The sequence below is a fragment of the Nematolebias whitei genome, chromosome 18, assembly GCF_014905685.2.
Source record: "Nematolebias whitei isolate Nwh7 chromosome 18, NemWhi1, whole genome shotgun sequence".
Taxonomy (NCBI): Eukaryota; Metazoa; Chordata; class Actinopteri; order Cyprinodontiformes; family Rivulidae; genus Nematolebias; species Nematolebias whitei.
The window spans coordinates 14187781-14213917 of record NC_056515.1 but is presented as its reverse complement, the minus strand read 5'-3'; the positions used below and the strand labels follow the sequence as shown (position 1 = coordinate 14213917).

The 26137-nt window shown below is 44.5% G+C and overlaps 1 protein-coding gene across 1 annotated transcript in view; it reads right to left on the bottom strand.

Annotated features, from left to right (window-relative positions):
* Positions 1 to 26137, bottom strand: part of ddx56 (DEAD (Asp-Glu-Ala-Asp) box helicase 56) — a 62214-nt gene that overhangs the window by 6004 nt on the left and 30073 nt on the right. Inside the window, exons 4-7 of the mRNA XM_037691778.1 lie at positions 25694 to 25864; positions 24646 to 24736; positions 5014 to 5255; positions 4756 to 4899 (exon numbers count right to left, since the gene is read on the bottom strand). Coding sequence (XP_037547706.1) covers positions 4756 to 4899; positions 5014 to 5255; positions 24646 to 24736; positions 25694 to 25864 — 648 coding nt within the window. The remainder of the gene's footprint in view (positions 1 to 4755; positions 4900 to 5013; positions 5256 to 24645; positions 24737 to 25693; positions 25865 to 26137) is intronic.

The window sequence follows — 26137 nt, the reverse complement described above, 5'->3', positions numbered from 1 at the left end:
TATCTTCCACCCCCTCGCTTGCCAAAGTTTTAAACAAAGATCTTGCACAATTCTGTACGTGATGAACGTCTTTGCTACCACCACACCAAAGATTAGCTCCATATCTGTAAAATTCACAGATACAACCATTTGTGTTCTGGCTGAAGTTGACCAATTGTGGTGGCCATCCTAAACTGGGTAGAGCGTTTAGTAAAAGTTCATCCAGTGATTAGTTGCTGAAAGTTTCCTTAACATCTGTCTGATGGTTCATGAGATATTTTCTAAAGGAACGACACAGTACAGTGAGGAAAATAAGTATTTGAACACCCTGCGACTTTGCAAGTTCTCCCACTTAGAAACCATGGAGGGGTCTGAAATGTTCATCTGCATGTGCATGTCCACTGTGAGAGACATAATCTAAAAAAATAAAAAAAAATCTGGAAATAACAATGTATGATTTTTTAATAATTTATTTGTGTGTTACTGCTGCAAATAAGTATTTGAACACCTGTGAAAATTTATGTTAATTTTTCGTTCAGTAGCCTTTGTTTGCAGTTACAGAGGTCAAACGTTTCTTGTAGTTTTTCACCAGGTTTGCACACACTGCAGCAGAGATTTTGGCCCAGTCCTCTACACAGATCTTCTCTAGATCAGCCAGGTTTCTGGACTGTCACTGAGAAACATGGAGTTTGAGCTCCCTCCAATGATTTTCTATAAGGTTTAGGTCTGGAGACTGGCTAGGCCACTCCAGAACCTTGATGTGCTTCTTACGGAGCCACTCCTTGGTTCTCCTGGCTGTGTGCTTCGGGTCATTGTCATGTTGGAAGAACCAGCCACGACCCATCTTCAATGCTCTAACTGAGGGAAGAAGGTTGTTCCCCAAAATCTCACAATACATGGCGCCGGTCATCCTCTCCTTAATACAGTGCAGTCGTCCTGTCCCATGTGCAGAAAAACACCCCCAAAGCATGATGCTTCCACCCCCATGCTTCACAGTAGGGATGGTGTTTTTTGGGATGGTACTCATCATTCTTCATCCTCCAAACGCTGAGTGGAATTAAGACCAATAAGTTCTATTTAGGTCTCATCTAACAACATAACTTTCTTCCATGACTCCTCTGGATCATCCAAATGGTCATGGGCAAACTTAAGACGGGCCTGGACATGTACTCCATGCATGATTTTAAACTATAACGTCTTAGTGTATCCACATTAACATTGGAACCAGTGGTGCCAGCTCTCTTCAGGTCATTGACCAGCTCCTCCCGGGTAGTTCTGGGCTGATTCCTCACCTTTCTTAGGATCATTGATACGCCACGAGGTGAGATCTTGCATGGAGCCCTAGTCCGAGGGAGATTGACAGTCATGTTTAGTTTCTTCCATTTTCTAATAATTGCTCCAACAGTTGATCTTTTTTCACCAAGCTGCTTGGCAATTGCCCCCGTAGCCCTTTCCAGCCTTGTGGAGGTCTACAATTTTGTCTCTGGGGTCGATGGACAGCTCTTTGGTCTTAGCCATGTTAGTAGTTGGAGTCTTACTGATTGTGTGGGGTGGACAGGTGTCTTTATGCAGCTACCGACCTCAAACAGGTGCTTCTAATTTAGAATAATAAGTGAAGTTGAGGTGGACTTTTTAGAGGCGGACTAACAGGTCTTTGAGGGCCAGAATTGTTGCTGATTGGAAGGTGTTCAAATACTTATTTGCAGCAGTAACACACAAATAAATTATTTTAAAAATCATACATTGTGATTTCCTGATTTTATTTTATTTTTTTTTAGATTATGTCTCTCTCAGTGGACATGCACCTAAGATGAAAATTTCAGACCCTTCCATGATTTCTAAGTGGGAGAACTTGCAGGGTGTTCAAATACTTATTTTCCTCACTGTACATGGGTGATAAGCTCAGTCGTCATAGAGCTGATGATGTGGAGGGATATGGTGTAAAACAATGAACCTGACAGAGAACAGAAACTGAATAAATAGTGATCTGTTGAGGCAGAATAAGGATCTGAGACCCAAAGAACCTGAACAAACTGACAGATAGTCAGCTCTGAGGTGGAGACATAAGCTATGTTTACATGCTTTGACCGGATTATTGAAATGTGTTCTATTTGAATAATTCAAATGTATTGTTTACATGGGCACAATCTGTTCATGACGAGCGTTTACATGCAGCGGGCTTTGTTCTGAACAGCAGTACTGACATGCGCAGAGTGGTAAACTCTCCTTAAAAAAAACACAGAAGAAGAAGTTCTACTTCCGGGGTGAATGTAAACAAACCTGAGCGACCAAAATGGACCCGCGACAGGTTTTAATGATGGTGGAGACGTTACTGCACTCCCTGACTGAGCTACAGGTAATACAGATCATTTTGAGCTCTTTCTAAGTTTCTAGTAGAAATGTTGTGTCGCTCACCGACCAGTTTTGCTCCCCTGACATGCTAATATTATTAGCATTAGCCAGGCAGAAATGGCAAAGTCGCACATGCGCAGTCAGGTCAGTTTTTCACGATCAAATAAAAACGAACAGATCAAGCGTTTACATGTGCACCGATCGGGTTACGGATCGGCGTAAACCACCCGTTTCGTTCTGATCACAAATTATATCGGATCGCGCTGAATACACAACGAATAACCTGAACGGAGTGTTTACATGACACACTTTTAATTCCGACCGGTCATTTGATCCGGTTACTTATGTCCATGTAAACATACCTATTAAGAGTTTAGAACTGTTGCCTCACAGCAAGAAGGTTCTGGGTTCAATCCGTTTAGACCTGGGGCCTCTCTAAATGGAGTTTGCAGTAGAGCTGTCATTTCTAACCCAGGCCCGAAGCCCGGCCCGGGTCGACCCGAATTTGGGCTGGGCCAGGCCATAATAATGTGCTGGATGGCCGGGCCGGGGTCGGGCTTTTGATTGCGTCAGCAGATGCGCGTTGCTGACGATTCAGTTATATGGCAACATGGCCTGCCATACTTCCACCAGCTGCATGCAGCCATTTCACCGCGAGCTGACCGTCCTTGAAACAGGTAAAACAAGTTCAGTTAAGCTTCAGATGGGAATGTACTGCCAGGAAGCGATCCATCAGCCAAATGGATGTTCAGCTGCTGCACTCAGTGGACACGTACTACCGATGACCCAAACAGGTGAGAGCCCAAAGCAGACTTGTCAGAGCAGGGTCTGTGTTTGAATAATGCAGAATGCAGGCAGAAGAAGAGGTTTAATACGCTTTGACGGCCATGAAAAGACAAACACCTCCTCAGCTCCGATCTTCTGCCCCTTTTATTCAACCGCGTGCGTCCACCGACCATTAATACCTATATAAGCAGTCAAAGCTTGATTAAAAATGTCAGGGGTTTTTTTTGGGTTCGGAATTGTAATAACTGTTAATTCATCGGGTCGGGTTAGAAAATGATGACTACGGGCTGGGTCCAGGTCAGGTCTGATTTTTTGGGTTCGAATGCATCTCTAGTTTACATTAGGGCTGGGCCATATCATATCGTTCACGATAATACCGGTAAAAAAAAGCTTGCCCGGGCGAATATATGATATCATGATATGCTAATTTCATGACATAATGCGTCAGGGTACCCACCCCGTTAACAGAACCGAGCGCGCCGAACGACAACACTGAATTGCGCACCCCCCCCCCCCCCCCCTGTCGGTACTGGTGTAACTATAATTAGTTGCGCGCAATACTAGCTAGCTAAAAAGCTAAAAACAAACAACGCATGGCTCAGCTGTCTCTCCAGCCAGCTCAAAACTGCAGGTACAGACAACTCAAATGTCTCTCCCTTCACCCCACTCTAAGCTGCTGGTACAAATACAGCTCGTCTTTTTTCTCTCTCCCCACCCCGCTCTGGGCTGCCGGTGAGGGTCTCCCCCGCTCTAAACTGCCGGTACAAACATGCGCAGCTAAACTGTCTCTTGAGATCCACAGTCCATGGACCAAGAACAGAGTCAGGTGATGAAAGACAGAGCATCAGAGAAATGAATCATTCCTGCAGGAACAGAGGAAGCTGAAACACCACAAGCTTCAGGGTCAGCTGATCACCTTGTATCTGGAAGTTATAGCTCATTTAAAGGCAACATATATTTTGTTACATTAATGCTCAACAGATCTTAAGCTTAATTTTATTTAGTTATTTTGGGAAACTTCACATGCTCTTTAGTTTTTGTGGTGGATTTAATGATCTATATTTTGTGCAGACTTTTTCAATCTAAATAACAGAAGGATCATTTGTATTTTTATCCTTTGAGACTGAATACTTTACTAAATAAAGTAATTTCAGTAAAATTACCCCTTGTTTTTTTTATTTTATATAATACTGCAAAGCAACATGTTAAGTTAATTTTGTCAAATAAATAACTATGATTTCATTTTTGTTGTTGTTGTTATATCACAAAATTTATCGTTATTGTCAGAATGCTCTGAAATATCACAATATTATATTTGAGCCATATCGCCCACACCTAGTTTACATACTCTGTTTTCTCCAGTTTCCTCCCACAGTCCGAAAACATTAACGTTAGGCCGACTTCAAGTTCAGGCCTCCCTTGCAAAAGAGATCTGTGATCTCAATGGATCTGCACACTTAAATAGAAGTTAATAATTATATTAAATTATAGGCATCTAATTTATTTTAATTACTTTCCATCCATAGCTGTATCGATTTGTTTCTGGCCTGCTGAACTTCACAGCTTAAACTCACACAGGAATGTTGTACAAAAAACAGTTTTAGCATTCCAGTGGTAAACATCAGTAACCTGACTCACTTTCCTTGTTTCTCTGATGTCTTTTTCTTCTTTCCTTTGCCTGAACTTGTTTGTGATGAAGCACCAGGGTCAGACAAACTCTGCTCATCTGTGGCAATGATGACGTCATAAAATCCCTGGTTAAACTGGGTGATGATGTGACTCCTAATGACCAGAGGAAGAAAACCACAGCTTCATTTTGCAGAAGATGACGGGGACAGTACCTCAGTTTACATGAATACCCATGTCACTGACAACACAGCAAACATGAGCTCTTACCGGGACTGAACTGGAAGCTCGGAGTTGAGGACGCAAGCAGGGATGCCGAACTGCTCCAGGAACAGTTTGAGTCTGTAGCTCCCGTCAACAGCTCCCACAAACAGCAGCGTTTTTCCTTGAACCAGCTGCAGCTTCAGCAGAGTGTAGATGAGCAGAAACTTGTCCTCCTCCTCACATTTGATGGAGTACTGCTGCAGCTGGCTGCTGTCCGGGAGCTGAGAGCCCTGAAGCTTCAGGATCACCTGAGGAGGGACAGATCTGAGTCAGGAGACAGAATCAAACGGAATAATTCAAAACCTGAGGTCAGCCATAATGGCTCTTCAGGGTGGATCATTTACTGTATGTCCTCCTCATAATAATTCACGTAGCTACCAGCTAAAGAGTTCACACGTGACGCGTTCATTAGAATCCAGTGTTGTAGATGTTCAAAACCTGCTGCTCACTAATACATATTTAGTTGTGCCCTCATCTCTGAAACTGTTAGACTCATAAATCCCTAATCAGGATTAACACTGTGAAAAAAATCACTGTAATTCAACTTTGATTGTTGATATGTGCTGCTGATTACCCATGCTGCTGAGCTCATGCTACTGATTATTTCATGCTGCTGTATTTATTCATTCATACTCATACACCCACAAAGACTCATGTTCGTGCTGCTGTTGTTCGGTGTATTGTTTTGCACCATCAGTGATTAGAGTACATCTTAAGATCTTTTAGTGTACCGTTTGATGTTCATTTAGTATTAGTTTATATCTTAGATCTTTATCACGGTTTCTTTTAAGCTTTATATTTTTGCTATTGTTGGATGTAACTGGGACCCGGTGTACACAATTTTGTTCCACCTCATGTACCACATGTGATGTGAATGACAATAAAGAACCTTGACTTGATCTTTAAAATCCAGACGAGCTAAAGGAGTGACTGGATTTAATTTCCTGTATTGTGTCATGTCCTTAGGGTTGTTAAGTTCTGTAAAGTTGCGTTTAATCTTTCCTTTTTGTTGCCTTCTCAACTGTCTGATCGGTGTTGTAATGCCAAGTCCAGCGTTGAGGCCTGGTTATACTTCAACAAGATGCAGTACGCCAGATATCGCTGACATTATTGTAGACAGTATTTTTCTCACTGAATGTACGACATTTTATACTAAAAGAGAAACCGCAGGGTAGAATGTCCTCCCACTGCGGCTCATGTCACATACAATCAGAGTCAGCAGACTCAGTCACAGACAGCACAGTTTTCAGAGTGGATATTTAGTTTCAGTTTATGTTGGAGGAGGAAGATCTGATGTTTATGCCGTTGCCCGAGGAAAACCAAAAAGACCACCACTGTTTCCAACAGATGGTGCGGGAACGTGCCCCTATGCTTCCCAGGAGAGGCACACACTCTCCCAGTCTGCACAGCCATGGAGATCTGCCAATATATCTGTACTGTCTCCTGGGTGCATAAAAATTGCTCAATCTCCTTACAAGTTGTTTTACTATCTTTATAAGTTTTATTTTAATTTCGTTATAATTTTAGCTGGAACAATTGTAGTTTTGTTTGCATTTTCTCGCTGCCCTGACCAGCTGCTTCTCATCAGACAATGCTCTGAGATCAGCTCACTTTATATGTAAAGACAAACAGGCCTGACAAATCACACAATGCTCACCGCAAACCCCAGAAACAACTAGTTCTGACTGCGAGCAATGCACAAGACCAGGTGTCAGTGGTTGGCAAGTATAGGAAACTAAGTAATTTTTGTCACACACCCACGTCAGCGAGACATGAGACTGGGCCCTCTCAGCATCACTTCCTTAGTTCACTCCTGGTTGATTCAACTCCAATCTGGCAAGTCACAACTCAGTCCGACACTATCTAAGTGCATGCATTGCTGGCCGTCAGAATGCTCTTGTGACAACCCGCCTAGTTTCTCCTCCGGGCCTGGATCATATGTGAAGAGCCACAGCCATCTACTACCCCCTGCTTGTGTCAGTGATCTGATCTAAAGGGATCTGAATCATCTGAACCACAGCCGACATCCTTCATTTGCATCTCTCAAGACAAACTCCTTCTCTTACACTAGTGTCAGTTTTTCTCATAAAATGCATTGGGTTTGGCTATAACTTGACCTGGTGTCAGGTTGTAAACTAACCCATTTTTATGACCTTAAAGTTCCATTAATTCCATCCAAATCCACCACTGTCCATCCATCCATTAACTTCCACTCTGTCTGAAGTCAGGTCGCGGGGGCATCAGCTTGAGCAGGGAGGTCCAGACATCTCTTTCCACAGCCACCTCTTCCAGCTCTTCTGGGAGGACTCCAAGGCATTCCCAGGCCAACAGAGAGACATAGTCTCTCCAGCATGTCCTGGGTCTTCTCCAGGGTCTCCTTCCAGGCGGACATGCTCGAAGCACCTCCATAAGGAGGCGCCCAGGGAACATCCTTACCAGATGCCAAACCACTTCAACTGTCTCCTCTCGATGTGGAGGAGCAGCGGTTCTACTCCGAGTCTCTCCCAGATAACTGAACTTCTCACCTTACCTCTAAGGAAGAGTCCAGCTACCCTGCAGAGAAAACTCAATTCAACCACCTGTATCCGCAATCTCATTCTTTTGGTCACTACCCAGAGTTTGTGACCATAGGTGAGGGTAGGAACGTAGACCGACTGGTAAACAGAGAGCTTTGCTTTACAGCTTAGCTCCATCTTCACCACAATGGACCGGTACAGAGTCCACAATACTGCAGACACTGCACCAATCCATCAGTCAATCTCACGCTCCATACTTCCCTCACTCACGAACAAAACTCCGAGATACTTGAACTCCTCCACTTGAGGCAGAACCTCACCCTCAACCTGAAGAGAGCAATCGACCCTTTTCCAGTTGAGGACCATGGTCTCAGATTTGGAGGTGCCGATTCACATCCCAGCAGCTTCACACTAGGCTGCGATCCGCTCCAGTGAGAGCTGAAGATCATGGCACAATGACGCCAACAGGACCACATCGTCTGCAATGAACAGAGATGGAAACCTGAGGCCACTGAACTGGACTCCCTCCGCCCCCTGGCTGCACTGAGAAATTCTGTCCATAAAGGTTATGTACAAAATCGATGACAACAGGCAGCTCTGGCGGAGCCCAACTCCCACCTTGAAGGGGTCCGACTTACTACCAGCAATGCGAACCAAACTCTCACACCACTTGAATAGGGACTGAACAGCCCGTAACAACGGAGCCCCAATCCCATACTCACGGAGCACCCCCCACCGTGTACCCCAAGGAACACGGTTGAAAGCCTTCTCCAAGTCCACAAAACACGTATACTGGATGGGCAAACTCCTATGACCCCTCGAGGACTGTAGTGAGGGTAAAGAGCTGATCCAGTGTTCCACGGCCAGGACGGAACCCACATTGTTCCTCCTGGATCTGAGGTTCGACCAATGATCAGACTCACTTCTCCAGTTCCCTTGAATAGACTTTACCAGGGAGGTTAAGGAGAGTGATGCCCTTGTAATTGGAGCACACCCTCCGGTCCCCCTTTTAGAAGAGAGAAACCACCACCCCAGTCTGCCAATCCAGTGGCACTATCCTCGATGTCCATGCAGTGTTGCAAAGGTGTGTCAACCAAGACAGCCCCACAACATTCAGAGCCTTAAGGAAATGTGACGAAGTGAAGATTCAATGAGTCTGCTGGATTCCTTGGATAGAGAACTTTACCAATTGGCTTTTCTATTTATGTGTATGTTCCTGTAAAGTGCCCTGAGACAACCTTGTTGTGATATGGTGCTATACAAATAAACTGAATTGAATTGAAATCAGGGTGAATCTCATCCACACCCAGTCACCACTTAGCTTTTTAAACTACCTCTGCGACCTCAGCTACAGTTATGGACAGAACACCCCGAAGTCACCCCAACTCACCTTCCTCCATGGAAGACATGCCAGTGGGATTGAGAAGGTCTGAGAAGTGTTCCTTCCACCTCTCAACAACATCAATGGTTGAGGTCAACAGCACCCCACCTTCACTGAACACAGTGTTAGTAAAGAGCTGTTTTCCCTCCTCAGCTGTCTGACGGTTTGCCAGAATCTCCTCGGAGCCGACAGAGTCTTTATCCAAGGCCTCATCAAACTCCTCCCACATCTAAGCTTTTGCTTCAGCAACAGCCAAGGCTGCGGACCGCTTGGCCCTCTAGTACTCCCCAGCTACCTCCAGAGTCTCACCAGCCAACAAGGCCCGATAGGACTCCTCCTTCAACTTGACAGCATCCCTAACCAGGGGTGTCCACCACTGAGTTCGAGGATGGCCACCGCGAGAAGCACCGACAACCTTGCAGCCACAGCTCAAGGCAGCCACTTCAACAGCTGAGTCACGGAACATGGTCCACTCGGACTCAATGCCCCCCACCTCAGCTGGGATGCGGTTAAAGCTCTCTCTGAGGTGTGAGATGAAGATCTTTTTGACGGATTCTTCTGCCAGGTGTTCCCAGCAAACCCTCACTACACGTTGGGGTCTACCAAGTCTGTCTGGCATCTTCCCCCACCATCTGATCCAACTCACTACCAGGTGGTGATCAGTTGACAGCTCAGCTCCTCTCTTCACCCGAGTGTCCAAAACAAACAAATGCAAATCAGATGACACAACTACAAAGTCAGTCATCGATCTACGACCTAGGGCGTCCTAGTGCCAAGTGCACTTATTGACACCCTTATGTTCAAACATGGTGTTTGTGATGGACAAACTATGACTAGCACAGAAGTCCAACAACAGAACACCGCTCAGGTTCAGATCAGAGAGGCTGTTCCTCCCAGTCACGCCCCTCCAGGTCACACTGTCATTACCCATGTGGGCATTGAAGTCCCCCAGCAGAATAAAGGAGTCCCCAGTAGGAATGCGCGATATATACGGTACACGGTAGAAACAATAGAAATTTAGCCTACGATAGAGATCGGACTTCTACCGGCTAACCACAGTAATGCTGTGTCCTGATGTAAATCAGAGTTGTCAGATTTAATTGTTACTTTTTTTTTTGTTAAAAACTGTGCGCAAGTGACGTTAAAGTCTTATCTTCGAGGGCTAAGTAGCAAAGCTACAAGCTAACTACGCCTGGCTTGCCGTATTGTTGCCGTATTCGGACGCAAGTGCAAAACGCTGTGTTCCGTTGAAATTTTTTTTTTTTTTGTCCAAAGTTAAAGTAAGCATTGGTCATCAATAGAGAAATCTGCTCTCTGATCTGTGAAAAGAACGCAGTGTTGTGCGATTTTACTGCGAGACCTTCTGGTCAAAGCCACAGACTCATTTTGTGTCAGCTCTCCTTAAAGCAGAAGGAGGTGCCCACGGGTTGGAGGGTGAAGTGTTTCAGTGTAAAATGCTGCTCAGTTGCTGTTCATTTCTTAAATGAGAAGACTGGAAACTGTTAAAGAGTTAACAACATTCTTTTGTTTAAAACATATGGCTAAAACTACATTTGATATCTTTTGCACTACAAGAAAGAAGCCAATACTTGATTTGTTTATTATTCAAAAACTCTCTGGACCTAGTAGTGGAATTTTCTTAATTCAAAATATATGATGGCAAAAGGACACCCTATGCTTTTTTAAATTCCTATTGCAAGTTTTATACCAAAAACATATTGCGATATATATCGTTATCGCCATCCTTCACAATACATATCGTGATATGAATTTTATGCCATATCGAACATTCCTAGTTCCCAGCTGGCGCACATTCCAGCATCCCCCACCAAGGTCTCCAAAAGGCCGGATACTTTGAACTGCCATTGGCGCGTAGGCACAAACAACAGTCAGAGCCTGTTCCCCCATCCGAAGGCGCAGGGAAGCCACCCTCTCATCTACCAGGGAAAACTCCAACACATAGGCACCAAGTAATAGGCTAAGAGTAGACCCACACCAGCTCGGCAACTTTCACCATGGGCAACTCCAGAGTGGAATAAAGTCCAGCCCCTCTCAAGGCGATCGGTTCTAGAGCCCATGCTGTGCATCGAGGTGAGCCCAACTGTATCTAGTCGGTACCTCTCAACCTCAAACACAAGCTAAGGCTCCTTCCCCACCATATGGGTTATGTTCCATGTCCCAAGAAGCAGCTTTGGTAAGCCAGGGTAAGAGTGCCAAGGTCCCCGCCTACAGCCACTGCCCATGGCATCATGCACCCGACTCATATGGTTCCTTCTGCAGGTGGTGGGCCCACAGGAAAGCAAACCCATGTTTGCTCATTCGGGCTGAACCTGACAGGGCCCCATGGGTAGAGACCCGGTCACCAGGCGCTCACCAACGAGTCCTTCCCCCAGGCCTGGCTCTAGGCTGGGGCCCCGGTAACCCACGTCCGGGCAAAGGACACTGAGCTCCTTTTTTCCCCTTGTCCACATAAGTCTTCTGAATCCACCAGTGATTTTATTTTATTTTATTATATAACTCAATTTAGTCTCAACATAATTAAACCACACCAAACTCTTTGCAGTTTATCTAACTCACATCCTTCTAAATTCTTTCTGATCCAGTATTTTTTTTCAATAATATAATTTAGTGTTCACTGATTCATAACCCACTATCAATTCTTTTGCAATAAGTTTAAAGGGTATTCTCGTTTAGTTTTGTTATTCATAGCAGTACTATTTATCTACAATAAACTTAATTCCCCATTTATATATGTAAATATCTGCTTTTTATGCTGTACAATTTTATGTGTTAACATCTAATTAAGTAATGGTGAAATCTGGTTTTTAATGTGTTGAGCCACAATTACTTATTGTAAATCCTCCTTCTGATTAATTTGAAACTGAAATTATATATATTTTTTCCAACAGTAAAAAGGTTTCCCTTTCTAGGGTGTAAATTATTGTTCTATTTCGTATAGGCTTTGCCCTTTAAGGCTGTTGCTGATGGGTTTATCCCAATATGCGGAGCATCACACTGAAAAATTTAGTCCACGCCCACCTGCTGTGTGGGCCCCACCTGGTCCATATAAATTACGTTAAGAGCGGATAATCGGCTCCCATTTTTCTTCAGCGAGCTAATAGCACTGTCAGAAGAACGAAGAAGGAAAGTTGTGTAGATGACCAACCTTTGTTAAGAATGCTTGGCCTGTCCCATCGACCTCCGGTCGTCCCGGTGAGCTCTCCTCCCCGAGGAAAAGCTGACGAGCAGTCTTGTTTCAAGGTAAGCGCCGAAGAGTATTTCTCAGTGACAGGTCACTACACGCTGGACAACGCCATCTTGTAATTATCCTCTTATCGCCGACCCTCGAAGCAAATCAGATGGTTCCTCCGGGACAGGCGGCGTCAGCTGCAGCCCCGCTGCTCATTCACTCAGGGGGGCTGAGCGAATGCTCACCTCATCCTCATTGTTTCGCATCGGCGATCACATCGCTCCCGGCCGACGGCGCCCTCTGGGGTTGCCCGGCATAACCCAGGAGGCTGCTGACATGAAGGGACCCTTTTTTACGTCCCATGCCTTTCCCGCCAGTTCGGATGATGTGGCGGGAAGGTTTTTTTCTGGGCTCCATCCCAGCTCGCCGTCCTGATCCCATCTGGCCTCGGTTTCCCAACAGGACGTCCTACGGGACGAGGCCACAGCCGTTTTCCTGGTAGATTGGAGGGCTGGCTTCCACAGTCGGCGCCCATCACCAGAGCAGAGGGGTTTCACCGAGCGGAAATTCCCTCAATGCCCCCAGGAGCCGAGCCTGATGGATACTTTTCTATGAGCAAGATGTCCAGGTGGACCAGCATCTCGCACCTCTGGTTAGCGTAACCCAGACGGTGACACCGCTCTCCGACCGAGCTCACCAGCATGCGTTCCAGACGGCCACAGCGAACAACACGTTACGCTGTTGGCGTACATGTTCAGAGGCGGAAAAAGATGTACGCTCCCTCTACAGGGCAGCTGACGTCATCCTCAATCAGTGTGCCTCTTTTGCTGTCTGCCGGCCCGCATCGCAGCCGGAGGACAGAGTTTTCAGCGTTTCCCTGAGACCGCCAACAGATGGCGCTCTAGGACAACAAATGGCAGAGCAAATGACGGTTTTTGCAGAGGATGTGTGTGAAGGTGACACGAGTTTGGATTAAAACATTTAATGATGAAAGTGTCTATTTTTAGCCAGTCTGTCAGCTTGGATGACCTGACAGCGTCTCCCTCTCACATCTTCCACACGAAATGAGCCGGTGGCAAGACGTTCCACGGCCGTCTCGCTGAACGTCACCGCAAACCCGCCCGTCAGAGACCCGCTATCTTTATTCCGACAACAGAGTGTCCAACGTTTTCCCAGAGATCCCCAGCAGATGGCGCCCTGGGCCAACAAATCCCAGAGCTCATGGGGGAAAAGGATTCAAAATGACGGTCTTCGGAGGGTGTGTGGAAAGATGACACAATGTTGAAATAAAACATTATTCAATGATCAAAATGTCTGTTTTTAGCCAGTCTGTAAGCTCGTATGAACTCACAGCGGCTGCGCACACATCCTCCACAAAAACGAGCTGGTGTCCTTAAATAAAGGTTTTTTTCAAACTCACCGTTGCTCCAGACATGACGAGACGCTCACAGAACACAACAGTGGTAAGCGAAATAACTCGTAGTCAACCCGAGCTGCACGATCATCACCCAAGCGGTGTCAAACGCGCAATCGCGCGACGCAAACAGCCTTCACCCAAACGGCGTTGCGTTGATGATGGTGCACACACAGCTCCCCGGCGTTCACAGGCTCACATCGGCATAAATGTGGGACCGCAGGTCGGGTCCGGTGAAGGACCTCGTTCTCAGCAAGAGCGACATACGCCTCACCGAAGCAAACGCATGCCGCCGCGGCGCAGGCAGATTTCACCCACCGCGTCTCAGCGCTTGGCCGCTCATGGCAGCATAAGCGTGAGACAGCTGAGCGAACCCAGTGACAAGTCTCGCCTCCAGCGAGAGCGGCGCACGTTCCACCAGAGAAAACGTGTGCTCCCGCAGGGCTCGCAGCCTTCACTCAAACGGCATGGCGTAAATGAAGTCGCGCTCACCGCTTCTCAGCGCTCGCCCGCTCATGGCAGCATAGATGCGAGATCTCAAAGCGAACCCAGCGCAGGACACCGCTCGCGGCAGGAGCAACACGTGTTTCACCGCAGTGACGTCAAACGCGCGGCATCAAGGCGTCAGCTGTCACACGCTTCGCCTCAACACACACCGGCCCACCTAGACATGAAGGTTGGCCTGCGGTCCGAACGCAGCACACAGCTGCGTTCAGAGCCCTTTCGAGGAAGCCTCGCCTTGGGTCACGCGGAAAACATTCCCACGACACATGACGGCGATCGAGGCGGTGGACTGGATGACATCCGTACAAAACATGACATATCACTTAAACGCGCGTCCACTCCACGAACGTTACGCGGAGTAGCTAAAAAACATGCTCGCCAAACAGATGGATGACCAGGTTAAGACAAGGGTTACACATTGCAATTTGCAACCCAATCCCCTCCGTTCGGAGGAATTTTACAGACGGTCCTGTCATCACCAGACCAAATCTAATTTCTAAATGCAGAAGTCCAAGAACTTCTGGTAAAAGAAGTGATCTCCAGGGTTCCCAACGGAGAGGAAAACACAGGGTTTTACTCACGTTACTTCCTGGTTCCCCAACGGACCGGAGGAACGAGACAGATTTTGGACCTGTCAGTTTTCAACAAGGCGATCATGGACAGACCGTTTCACATGTTGACAACCAGACAGCTGTTGGACAAAATCCAGAGAAACGATTGGTTTGTGTTCCATCGACCTGAAAGATGCCTATTTACACATACCGATCATCCCAAAACACAGAAAATTACTGTGTTTCTCCTTTCAAGGGATGAAGTATCAGTACAACAGGCTGCCGTTCAGGTATTCCCTGACGCCTCGTACGTTCTCAAAGTGTGTGGAGACGACCTTGCAACCGTTACACAGAGCAGGGATAAGAGTTATGTTTTACCTGGACGATCTGTTGCTGCTGTCACGCTCCAGACAGGAGGCAGCGAGACAGGCCCAGGCGCTGACATCACACCTGTTAAATCTGGGCTTTGCCATAAATTGGAAGAAAAGCTCGATTTTCCCAGCCCAGACAATTGTTGTTATCTGGGAATGGAGCTAAACTTGACCACCATGAGGGCTCGTTTATCACAAAACGAGAATCGACACTCTAAAAGACCAGCTCCGCCATGTAAGACCTGGCAGAGTGATAACGGCTGTTTCCGTCAAGAAGCTGTTAGGAACGATGTCATCAGCTCGCACAGTGGTTCCGCTGGGTTTACTACACGAGACGCCTCCAGAGGTGGTTTGCGCGTCTGCGTGTGGATCCAGTAAGACAAAAGAGACGGATGATCACTGTTCCTCCCTCCTTGAGAGCAAACCTCCGACACTAGAGAAACACCCTGGATCTGTCGGAGGGAGTCCCCGTCAGCAGACCCACATCACACGTGTCAGTCTTCACAGACTGGGGGGGGGGGGGGGCGTGCCTATCTCAAGCTGTAGGGGCGCTGTGGCCCCATCAAACATCAGCCCACAAAAATGTTTTGGAGTGTCGCACGGTGCTGAACGTGATTTAACACTTTGCTCCTGTGCTGCAGAATAAACACGTTTTGATTCCTGATGCCTACATAAACCGGCAGGGGTGTGTGCGCTCAGCCTAGATGTTAAACATTGCGCGAAAACTACTGTGTTGGGCACACCAAAATCTGCTCTCCATCAGAGCAGTTTACATATCCGGTGTTCTGAACAAAGATGTGATGTCCAGGGGCGGTCCACGTCACGGGGACTGGACTCTCCATCCAGAACTGATGGCTCAGACGTGGCAGAAATTTGGCAAAGCAGCCGTGGACCTATTTGCGACACGAGAAAACGCTCAGTGTCAACTATGGTTTTCTCTGAGCCCACGAGACAAACCACCGCTGGGGGTGGATGCGTTTGCCCACAGCCCATGGCCCAAAACGCTTCTGTACGCATTTCCTCCACCTCCTCTGATTTTACGGTTCTTGAACCGAGTTCAGGAAGAGGGATTGACAGCTCTCCTGGTGACCACCGAGCACGTGAACGCACCATGGTTCCCAGTCCTGCAACGCCTGCTGTCGGGGCGCCCGTGGAAACTGCCGTGGAGGGAGGATGCTCTCCTCCAGGCAGGAGGAGCGATCAGAAGTTACCCAGAAATAGGCCAGCACCTGTGGGTCTGGCCGCTGAGCGGATCCGCTTAGAGAGGATGGGTCTCCCACAGGAGGTAGTGCGCACAATCCAGGATTCACGTGCTGCATCTACCATAGCGCTGTACACATCAAAGTGAACAGTTTTTTTCAGCGCTGGTGTACAGAGAAAGGTGTAGAGGCCACCTCATGTCCACTAGGCAATGTGCTGTCTTTTCTACAACAGCTGATGGACAGGAACTTGGCGTTCAGCACGATTAAAACGTACGCTGCAGCCATCTCTTCCTGCCACGAATAGAATAGAATAGAAATAGAATAGAAACAGCCTTTATTGTCCCACGGATGGGAAATTCCAGTGTATCAGCAGCAACAGATAAAAAGATAAAAAGATTTAAAGATTTCACACAAAAGTTCCTAAAATGTTAATAAACAATACAATATATAAGAAATAAGATAAACAATGTCAATATTTTCAATATGTATTGGAACATTGAGAATGGCAGACTATTTACAGTACAGTATTACAGGCAGAGTGTATGTTTAAGCAGAGGTCAGCATGTATTTAATCCTTATTGAGTTTGTTGGGAAGAGTGATGGTTGTAGAGTCTAACAGCTGCTGGGAGGAAGGACCTGCGGTAACGCTCCTTTGTGCATTTAGGATGCAGTAATCTGTCACTGAACGAGCTCTCCAGTTCAGCAACAGCTTCATGCATGGGGTGGGAGACGTTGTCCAGCAATGATGTTATTTTAGCTAGAGTCCTTCTGTCTCCCACCACCTGCACTGGGTCAAGGGGGCGTCCAAGCACAGAGCTGGCCTTCTTGATGAGCTTATCTAGCTTCCTCTTCTCAGCTGATGATAAGCTGCTGAAGGGTTCGGAGACAGAACAGCTTTTAATCATATGCTGATGAAGCGTTTTCTAAAAGGGGTACAGAGACGCAGGCCTGTTTCATGCCCACTTGTTCCACAGTGGGATTTAACGCTGGTCCTTCGAGCCCTGATTAAAGCTCCATTTGAGCCTCTGGATCAGGTTCCATTTAAATTCTTGTCTCTTAAAACAGCCCTGCTACTGGCTTTAACATTCGCTAAGAGAGTGAGTGATTTATCTGCCCTCTCTGTCGCTCCGTCATGTCTCAGAATTCAGGCTGATGGCAGCTCAGCTGATTTAAGACCAAACCCAGCTTTTATGCCTAAAAACATCACAAGCTCTTTTAAATCAAGAGCAATATCGTTGGAGGGGTTTTTCCCTTCCCCCCACAAATCAGAAGAAGAGGCGTTTTTCCATCTTCTCTGTCCGGTGCGGGCGTTGACGTGTTACTTAGCGCGCACAGCTGCAATGCATCAAACTCAACATCTGTTTGTGCATTATAGAGATGCATCTGCAGGTAGGGCTGGGCGATGTATCGAATATACTCGATGTATCTCGAGTTTTTCAATTTACGATGGGTAAAATGGCTCTATCGCAACCATAGAGTATAAATTGCCATTCAAATAATAAGCTTTCCGCATCTAATTCACTGTGAGTTTCGTTTATCCGACACGCAACGAATGTATCACTACTCCCTGCCCCTTCCCAACCTGAAAATGTTCCGCATGACACGCTGTGCGGAGCATGCGCATATAGACTTGGAGAGAGGAAAAAATATGGCGACAGCGGGAGATTCAGGTGAGCGGGTGAATGAGACGATAATTGAAGAGTCCGATGAACTAGTTCCGAAGAGAAACAGCACTGGATCAATAATCTGGCAGTGGTTTGGATTTTACAAGGAGGATGTCGAACAAAATGCGGTAATTTGCAAAACGTGTCGTAAAACCATTGCCACGAAAGGAAGCAGTACCACAAATTTATTTCACCACCTAAGAAGTCATCCACTGCAAAATGAAGAATGTTGTAAACTCCATATGTCCACGTCTCCCCACACAACAAAGAAAACGTTAACTAATACAGCTGCGAAGCAGATGACACTAGCTTCTTCGTTTGCCAAAGCCATCCCGTATGACAGAAAAAGTACAAAGTGGAGAGAGATCACTGACGCAGTAACAAAATATATTGCCAAAGACATGGCTCCTGTCAGTGTTGTGGAAAAGCCTGGATTCAAAAATCTCATTAAGACTCTTGATGCAAAATACGACTTGCCAGGTCGCAAGTTCTTTACAGAAAAAGCGCTGCCAGAGTTGTACATTTCAGTAAGAGAAAACGTAGGCCAGCAGCTAACAAACGTGAACTTCTTCTCAACAACCACAGACCTGTGGACCAGCCGCACTTGTGAGCCGTATCTTAGCCTAACTCTACACTACATCGACCAGTGGGAGTTAAAAAGCTTCTGCCTCCAAACAAGTTATTTCCCTGAAGACCACACAGCAGACAGCAGAGCTAATTGCCCAAGGACAGCAAGATGCGCTCACATCATGGAACTTATCAGAAAGTCGTCAGGTGTGCATCACGACAGACAATGGGAGTAACATAATCAAAGCAACGAGGCTGAATGGGTGGACCAGGCTACAGTGTTTTGGCCATCGGCTGCACCTTGCAATTGGTGAGTATGCTGTATAGCTGTACCTTCTTTTATATAGAATATACTCTGAGCATCAGTAGATGTTGGTAGGATTTCATTTGATTTCCCCATTAAATAAACTTCAGATTAAATTGATCTGAAGCTTTGAATATCTGAAGATATCAAATTGATATCTGATTTAATAAATTAAAATTTGGTTAAAATTTAAATTTGATTGAAATAAATTTGATTTAATAAATGAAATTGAATTTATTTATTTATTTTTGTTTACACAAAAAAATTAAAAGCATTTCTTTAGTTTTCATACCTCTAAGACATTGGGTAGCATGTTTTTCCTCCTGTAATTGTGTTATGCATCTGCTTAATTAATTTACTGAGCATAAAATGTGAATTGATGTGAAATTTGATATAGCATACATATACACAACTATGTTTTTTGTGATATTATTTATTTACAGCATTATATAGTAATTGTTTTTTTTTCCCCTTTATTTTCAGAGAGAAGCATGAAAGACCCCCGCATTGAGCGTGCTGTTGCTGTTTGTAAAAAGATTGTAAGCAGTTTTTCATTCAGCTGGAAGAAGAAGAGGGATCTGGCTACTGCACAGAAAGAACTTAAGATCTCTGCACATCAGCTGATCAGCGAGTCGCCAACTAGATGGGGATCCCGTTACAAAATGATTGACCGGGTGCTGGAACAGGAGCAAGCTATTTCTCAGGTCTTGGCCACAGACAAAAAAACATGACATCTTGTCCTGACTTGGCAAGACCTGGAAGTCCTTGAGTCAGTGCACAAGGCTCTGAAACCCCTTGTGGATTTCACTGATGCCCTTTCAGGGGAGGACTATGTCACAGTGTCATATGTCAAACCTGTGCTGCATCTCTTCCATACAAGCATCTTGGCAGTTCATGAAGATGACACTCCACTGACCCAGTCCATCAAAGTCTCCATCCTGGACTACCTTCATGAGAAATTTGATGACCCTTCCACTGACACCCTTCTGGACATGGCATAATTAGTTGATCCCAGATTTAAAACAATGTACATTACCACAGAGAAGTTGGAGGAAATTAAGAACAGAGCCATAAAGGAGATGGAGGCAGATGTCATGCTGTCTGATCAAGGTGCTCCAGGTTTGCTTGCTTCAAAGCCCAGTGAAATGGAAGTGGTATCATAGCCAGATGCACCAAAAAAGAAAACACTTGGAAGTTTCTTTAAAAAGGCCAAAACATCCTCTTCCAAAACTGCGTCATCACTTAGACAATTAATGGACTCAGAACTTTCTGCCTACTTGCAGTCTGTGAATGCCGACAGTGAATCTGATCCACTGCTGTGGTGGAAAGGCCATGAAGAAATATTCCCAAATGTGAAACAGCTGGCAAAAAAGTATCTGTGTGTACCTGCTACTAGCTCCCCATCAGAAAGGGTATTTAGTACTAGTGGAAATGTGGTGACATGTCACCAGGCCTCCCTCAAACCTTAAGCTGTTGACAGGCTTGTGTTTTTGGCACAGAATCTCAAAAAAACAATGAACCTTTTGCATTGATGAGACCTATTCAAGGGTATTAATGTCACCATTTGGACATAAGCGTCTTTTATTTCAACTTGGCATCATTTCATTTTTTACCACTTTGTGTGGTGTGTGTTTAAAATCTAGCACACAAAGAGTAATTATTATTTAAATTATTTTGAGATGCTCTAACACCTGTGATAAAACTGTTCTTGTACAGGGATTGTGCAGATATTGCCTGAACTTGGCACCGTTTACCAGTTTAGCACTTTTTGTGTTTTGTTGTTCAAAATTTTCAGCATATGTAAATTGTTTAGAGAAGCTCTGATACCTGTGGCTGTTCTGGGTGAGTTGATTATATAGTCACTATTTAAACTTTTATTTTTGTAATCTGGACTCATCAGGTTTTTTGATTTTACAATTTTTATGCAAAAAGCACTAACAAGCACCTTTTTTTTCAGGCAGCTGGTTTATTTTTCATTGTGGATTTGTGCTTGGTGTACTGTTTTTGCTTGTTTATCTTGTTTATTAAAGGTATAGTGTTGACCACAGTAAGAGACAGTGGTACTAATTTCATTACTGAAGAAGATGATTTGTGTGCAGCTGATGGTTACAATAAAACATTTTAAACTTATTCTGATTTTGTATTCAATTTAAAAAAAACATCAATGGTCTGTTTGAATAGAGTACACCAGTGCAATTTTAAATACTAGTTTAAAGTAACACTGAAGATTATTTATTAATATTGTGATATATATATATATCGTGATGTAGCAAAAATAATATTGGGATATTAGATTTTCCTCATATCGCCCAGCCCTATCTGCAGGTCGCCCGTTATCCACCCAGCGCTCGTCACACTGGCTGGTGAGGCCATTTCTGAAGCCTACAGAGCATCAGATTTAGAGCCTCCTGTCAACCTCAGGTCACACTCGAACAGGGGTATTGCATCTAGGGCTGAGTACCGAACCGAGGTTCTTTTATGGCACCGACCGAACTGCACCGGTCGGTGTATGTATTGAAACGTCACTCTTCTTTCGGTGTCAAGTTTCGGTATTGGCTGTAACGTGTCACGTGGTTTCAGCATGCAGGCAGGCAAAACACCAGACATATGACAAACAGACTACACCCAGATTACACCCAGAGCTGTATAGAGCTGCCGTACCTAATCTATGTATAATTATGTCTATGGTGCTGGTGACGCCCACAGACGAGTTCACATGTGCAGCGCGTGTTGTTGAACGGCTTCGACAACACGCGCTGCAGAAAGTTGCTCCATGTTTTTCTGCGAGGAGAGAAGAGTTCATTAGCCTCCCCCCTCCTCCTCCTCTCTCCTCCTCCTCCTCCTCTCAGCATTAAAGTCAGCCTGTGAGTAGAGCCTGAACGTCCTGATTCATTATCTCCATGACCGGACTCTTCATCAAAGAACTCCGAGGACGTCTCTGAGTTTCAGCTGGTGAGTTTACGTTTGTTAGCGTAACTGCAGCTTAACACGTACATCGCGGTGAAATAAACTATGATCCATGTAACGCTAACTTTAACATATTAGTGTGTAAATTTATTTTATCTACGTAGCTAGCTAAACTCAGAAGCTAACTAAAGATTGACAGTAACATAAATCTTAGCTTGTAAAAATGTGCTCATCCATTGGATCAGCTGCTTAAACAGTTCACTAATGTTCACTGTTTATGTTCATGTTCTCCTCACAGGAGGTTCTGACCCAGATGTGAGGACAAAAGAAAAGCGAGGTGGGGGCCACAGGACAGTCAGACTTTGATGTTAAAAATTTGCTGCTTTTTCTACAGTGGAGCTGCATGTTGGAGGTAAATTAAACTTTAAAGGATTTTGTTGACCAATTAAACTTTTATCTCTCAGCCTAGATAATGTTTTTTGAGTAATAATAACACAACCATGTTATTGTTGATGTTTTGTGTTCTCATGTCAATTAGGGAGATGATCAGAGCCCTAAACCCCAGAGAACCACAGAGAAGATTCAGACAGAGGTGCAGAAGTCTGCATCAACCCTACCTCATTGAATCCAGTGACCTGCTGGTGGGATGTGAGGGACAATTTGTCAAACTGACAACCAGGTATCAGAGTGTGCAACAATCATCATCTACAGCCTCGGAGTGAACATGTTCTACTGCTGGAGACACCATCAGCCAGGAGCATCTTGTTTGTGTCCACAGAAAACAGACATGTTGATGTTTCTGAAGAAAAACCGTTAAGTGAAAAGGTCCTCAGTGTGAAGCAGTGAACATTAGACACTGACGTGTCACTGGTTTGTAATTGGTCTTTGAACTGGAAATTATTTGTTTGTTTTTATGTAAGAAAACTGCTTGGAATAGAAAAATACCAAAGTTAAAAAATAAAACTCACAATTTGTACTGTAATGTGTAACGTAATTTTATTCTTGTTAGAATTAATAGTAATTACAAAATTGGTACTGAAAAAAGAACCGTCCAGGAACTGACACCGAAGTGAAGGTACCGACACCGGTACCGATTTTTTTAGAAAGGTACCCAGCCCTAATTGCATCTTCGACTGCTTTGCATAATGGTATGACAATGCAGGATATTTACACTGCAACCGCGTGGTCAACACCCTGCTCATTTATTCACTTTTATCTACGTGATGTGACGGCTCGTTCCATGACACATTCTGTCTTTAGTGTTTTACAGAATGAATATTGTTGGTTCATGGAACTCCGTTTAACTCACATCTGTCTGCATGCATTACAGTGTGAGATGTGGTTATCAGTCACAAGTTGTGATTGTTATTTTGGTTCTCTTGTCATTAATCATTTCATGACTATTGTTACCAATCAGTTCATTTGATTAATAATCAGCTCTCCTGTTATTATTAATTTGTTCATACTGTTCAGCCGTAAACCGGTTGGTTCATGGCTCCTTTTCAGCACTTTTCCCTCCCCGTTGAAACTTTTCCAGGGCGTTCATGCATTCAAAACGCATAGTTACACAGCATGTGTCTGTGCATGGCACACATAATTACGCAATGCGTAATTATGTACATGGGGAGCTGAGTGACAAGACATTTTTTGGGCAAGCTTCTGCTTCATACGGTGTTCGAATGGACCCAGTGAGGCGAGGACCACATCTGCTTCGCCCTTAACCCATCAGCGACAGCCTTAAAGGGCGAAGCCTATACGAAATAGAACGTTGGTTACGTACTGTAACCCCAGATTCTATGAGCATAGGCGTAGCCCTTTAAGCGTCGGGCCTCACTGGCTTCTAAATGGCTGAAGAAAAAGCTATTTGGGAGCCGATTACCTGCTCTTAACGTAATTTGTACGGACCGGGTGGGGCCCACACAGCAGGTGGGCGTGGACTAAATTTTTCAGTGTGATGCTCTGCATATCGGGATAAAATCCATCAGCGACAGCCTTAAAGGGCTACGCCTATACTCATAGAATCTGGGGTTACAGTACGTAACTAACGATTTCCCTGTAATCCACTCCACCTGTCACCAAAATGTGACCTGCTTTGTGCATCTTCTTTTTTATTTTCTACTAGGAAGGTGGTGAGTCCAAAGTTAGGATGATTCAGAAATACAGAGGTCATAATGACGGGATTAGCTTAACTGACATTAGGCTGGAAGTTTTAATGGTATTATAGTTTAACATTTTTTCAGTCAGGTCATCTGGACAGTTTCTTTTTTTGTGCTGAAACGTTTCACCTTTGATCCGGAAGGCTTCATCAATCAAGGAAACACACAACAAAGCTGATTCTTCCCCCAAAAGCTTACTCCAAATTGGAACAAACCAGTTTTGTTTGTGATAAGAGCACAAAAAAACCTGACCTGACTGAAAAAAGTTGGATTGTATATCTGGATTATTGAGCATGGACTTTGTTGTTTTCAACCACTTTGATGCGACTGTCAACAAGGAAGAGGGCCGGCAATGGAGGAGGGGGCGTGACAAAGAGACCATCTTAGCACACAATTTGTACAATTTTCAAATCATGTTTTTTTTAATGATTGTCTACTGTTGTACTGATAAATATTTCCTTGAGGGGAAACTATATCTTGGCTGCAAGTATCAAGCTGAGAAATCCTTCATTTTCTACAACTGATAGCGGTTGGTCATTAACTATGATGAAGTTTAGCAACTTCTCTGTAAACATTCGAGCTCCAGGACTTCAGTGATGTCTTCTTCTTGTTCAATCTGAAGCAAGCAGTCTGATTTCGGTCAGCCGCTCAACATGCATCATGGATCGGAAATCTCTGCAGTTTGGATCAGAAGAATCTGATACGTAAATTATGCTGGTATCGGAGTCCGATACCGATACTGGATCAGCCCATCCCTAATTATTACCCACTGTATGTCATTAAGCCTCTGACTCCAGCAATGAAAAATAAATCCAGTTAGGGAAGGCTCCTTGAAAAGAGTAGTTTTCATGAAAAGGTTTAAAATTTTCAGAACAACTTTTGAGAAACGTTAACCATAAAAAGGAGCTTACAGGGTTGTGCAGCAGCAGCTCCTTTAAGGCCTTGACATCTTCACTGAAGGTCGCCGACATGAGAAACGACTGATAGATCTTTGGCAAATAGCTGTCAAACACAAATTTGCACACAAATGTAAACAAAAAACGCCTTTTGATTTAACATTAAACTCACTAAAATAATCAGATAAAGCATCTGTGAACTACCATCGGTGATGAGACAAAGAGAGGAGCTACATTTAATTTCAATTCAATTCAGTTTATTTATATTGCGCCAAATCACAACAAAGTTGTCTCAGGGCACTTTACAGGAACATTCACATAAAAGCCAATTAGTAAAGTTCTCTATCTAAGGAATCCAGCAGACAAGTTGAATCTTGGCTTCGTTGCAGTCTCTCATCCTGAGCAAGCACAGTGGCAACAGTGGAAAGGAAAAAACTCCCTTTTAAAAGGAAGAAACCTTTCAGCAGAACCAACTATGGTGACTCAAAGATTATTTTTTATATTCAACATTTATTTATACAGGAAGTCTCATTAAGTCACAAGGGGTCATTTTCAAGAGAGACCTGTTTGAGAGCAGAAGGTGGGGGTTAAGGGCCTTGCTCAAGGGCTCAGAGTGGGGCAAATGAGGCTGGAGGCAGGTGTGGGTGTTTCACCATTTCCAACCATATTTTTTTTATGTTGTCCGTCTGGGGAGTCGAACAGACTACGTTTTGATCACAGGCCCACCTTCTCTAGCCTCTGCGCCACCACTCCCCTTTAAAGCACATCAATGTACTTTAAAAGCACATTGTTTGTTCTAAATATGTTAACTCACGTGCTTTTACACAGCACCAACCATGTACATACATTAAATGTAATGAAATAAAAACTTATATTTAGTTCTTTTGTAATTTGTGCATTTCTGTCTATTTGGTCCCACTCTTTAAACCTTTTGGTTGTTTCATAAAATGGAAAAATAAATAAAATCTGATCCCTTTCTTAATAACGCAGAGTTCATAACAGGATGCAGCAAGTGAAGAAAAAAAAAGCTAGTCACAAATTGTGTGTGCATGTTTGTTTTCACCACAACAAGTTCTTCAGGTCAGCCTCAAAACCAAAAGAGAAGACCAGGTCAGCCTCGTCTACGACGAGCATCTCAAGGGACGAGTCCAGGACCAAGTTTTGGACCTTGAGGTGGGCGAGCACACGAGACGGCGTCCCCACCACAACATCGGGCTTCTCCATTAAGATAGGCCTGTTCAGAGACAATATCACAGATATACTTTTATAGCTTCTAACGCATGAACAAACTGCACAGGTTACATTTCTTTAATGCTTTAAATTTGTTCTGGCAACGTGAAAATGTTTTTTGGGTTTAATGCTTGGCAATGTCAACAAGAGAAATTCTACCTCTTTCTTTTAAAATGAATGTAGGTAAACTGTTTTGTAGGTTTATGCAATCCACCATATTTCAATCATAATGTTATTTTTAAAAAAATTAAGTGCACAAGTTGAAATAAAATTCATC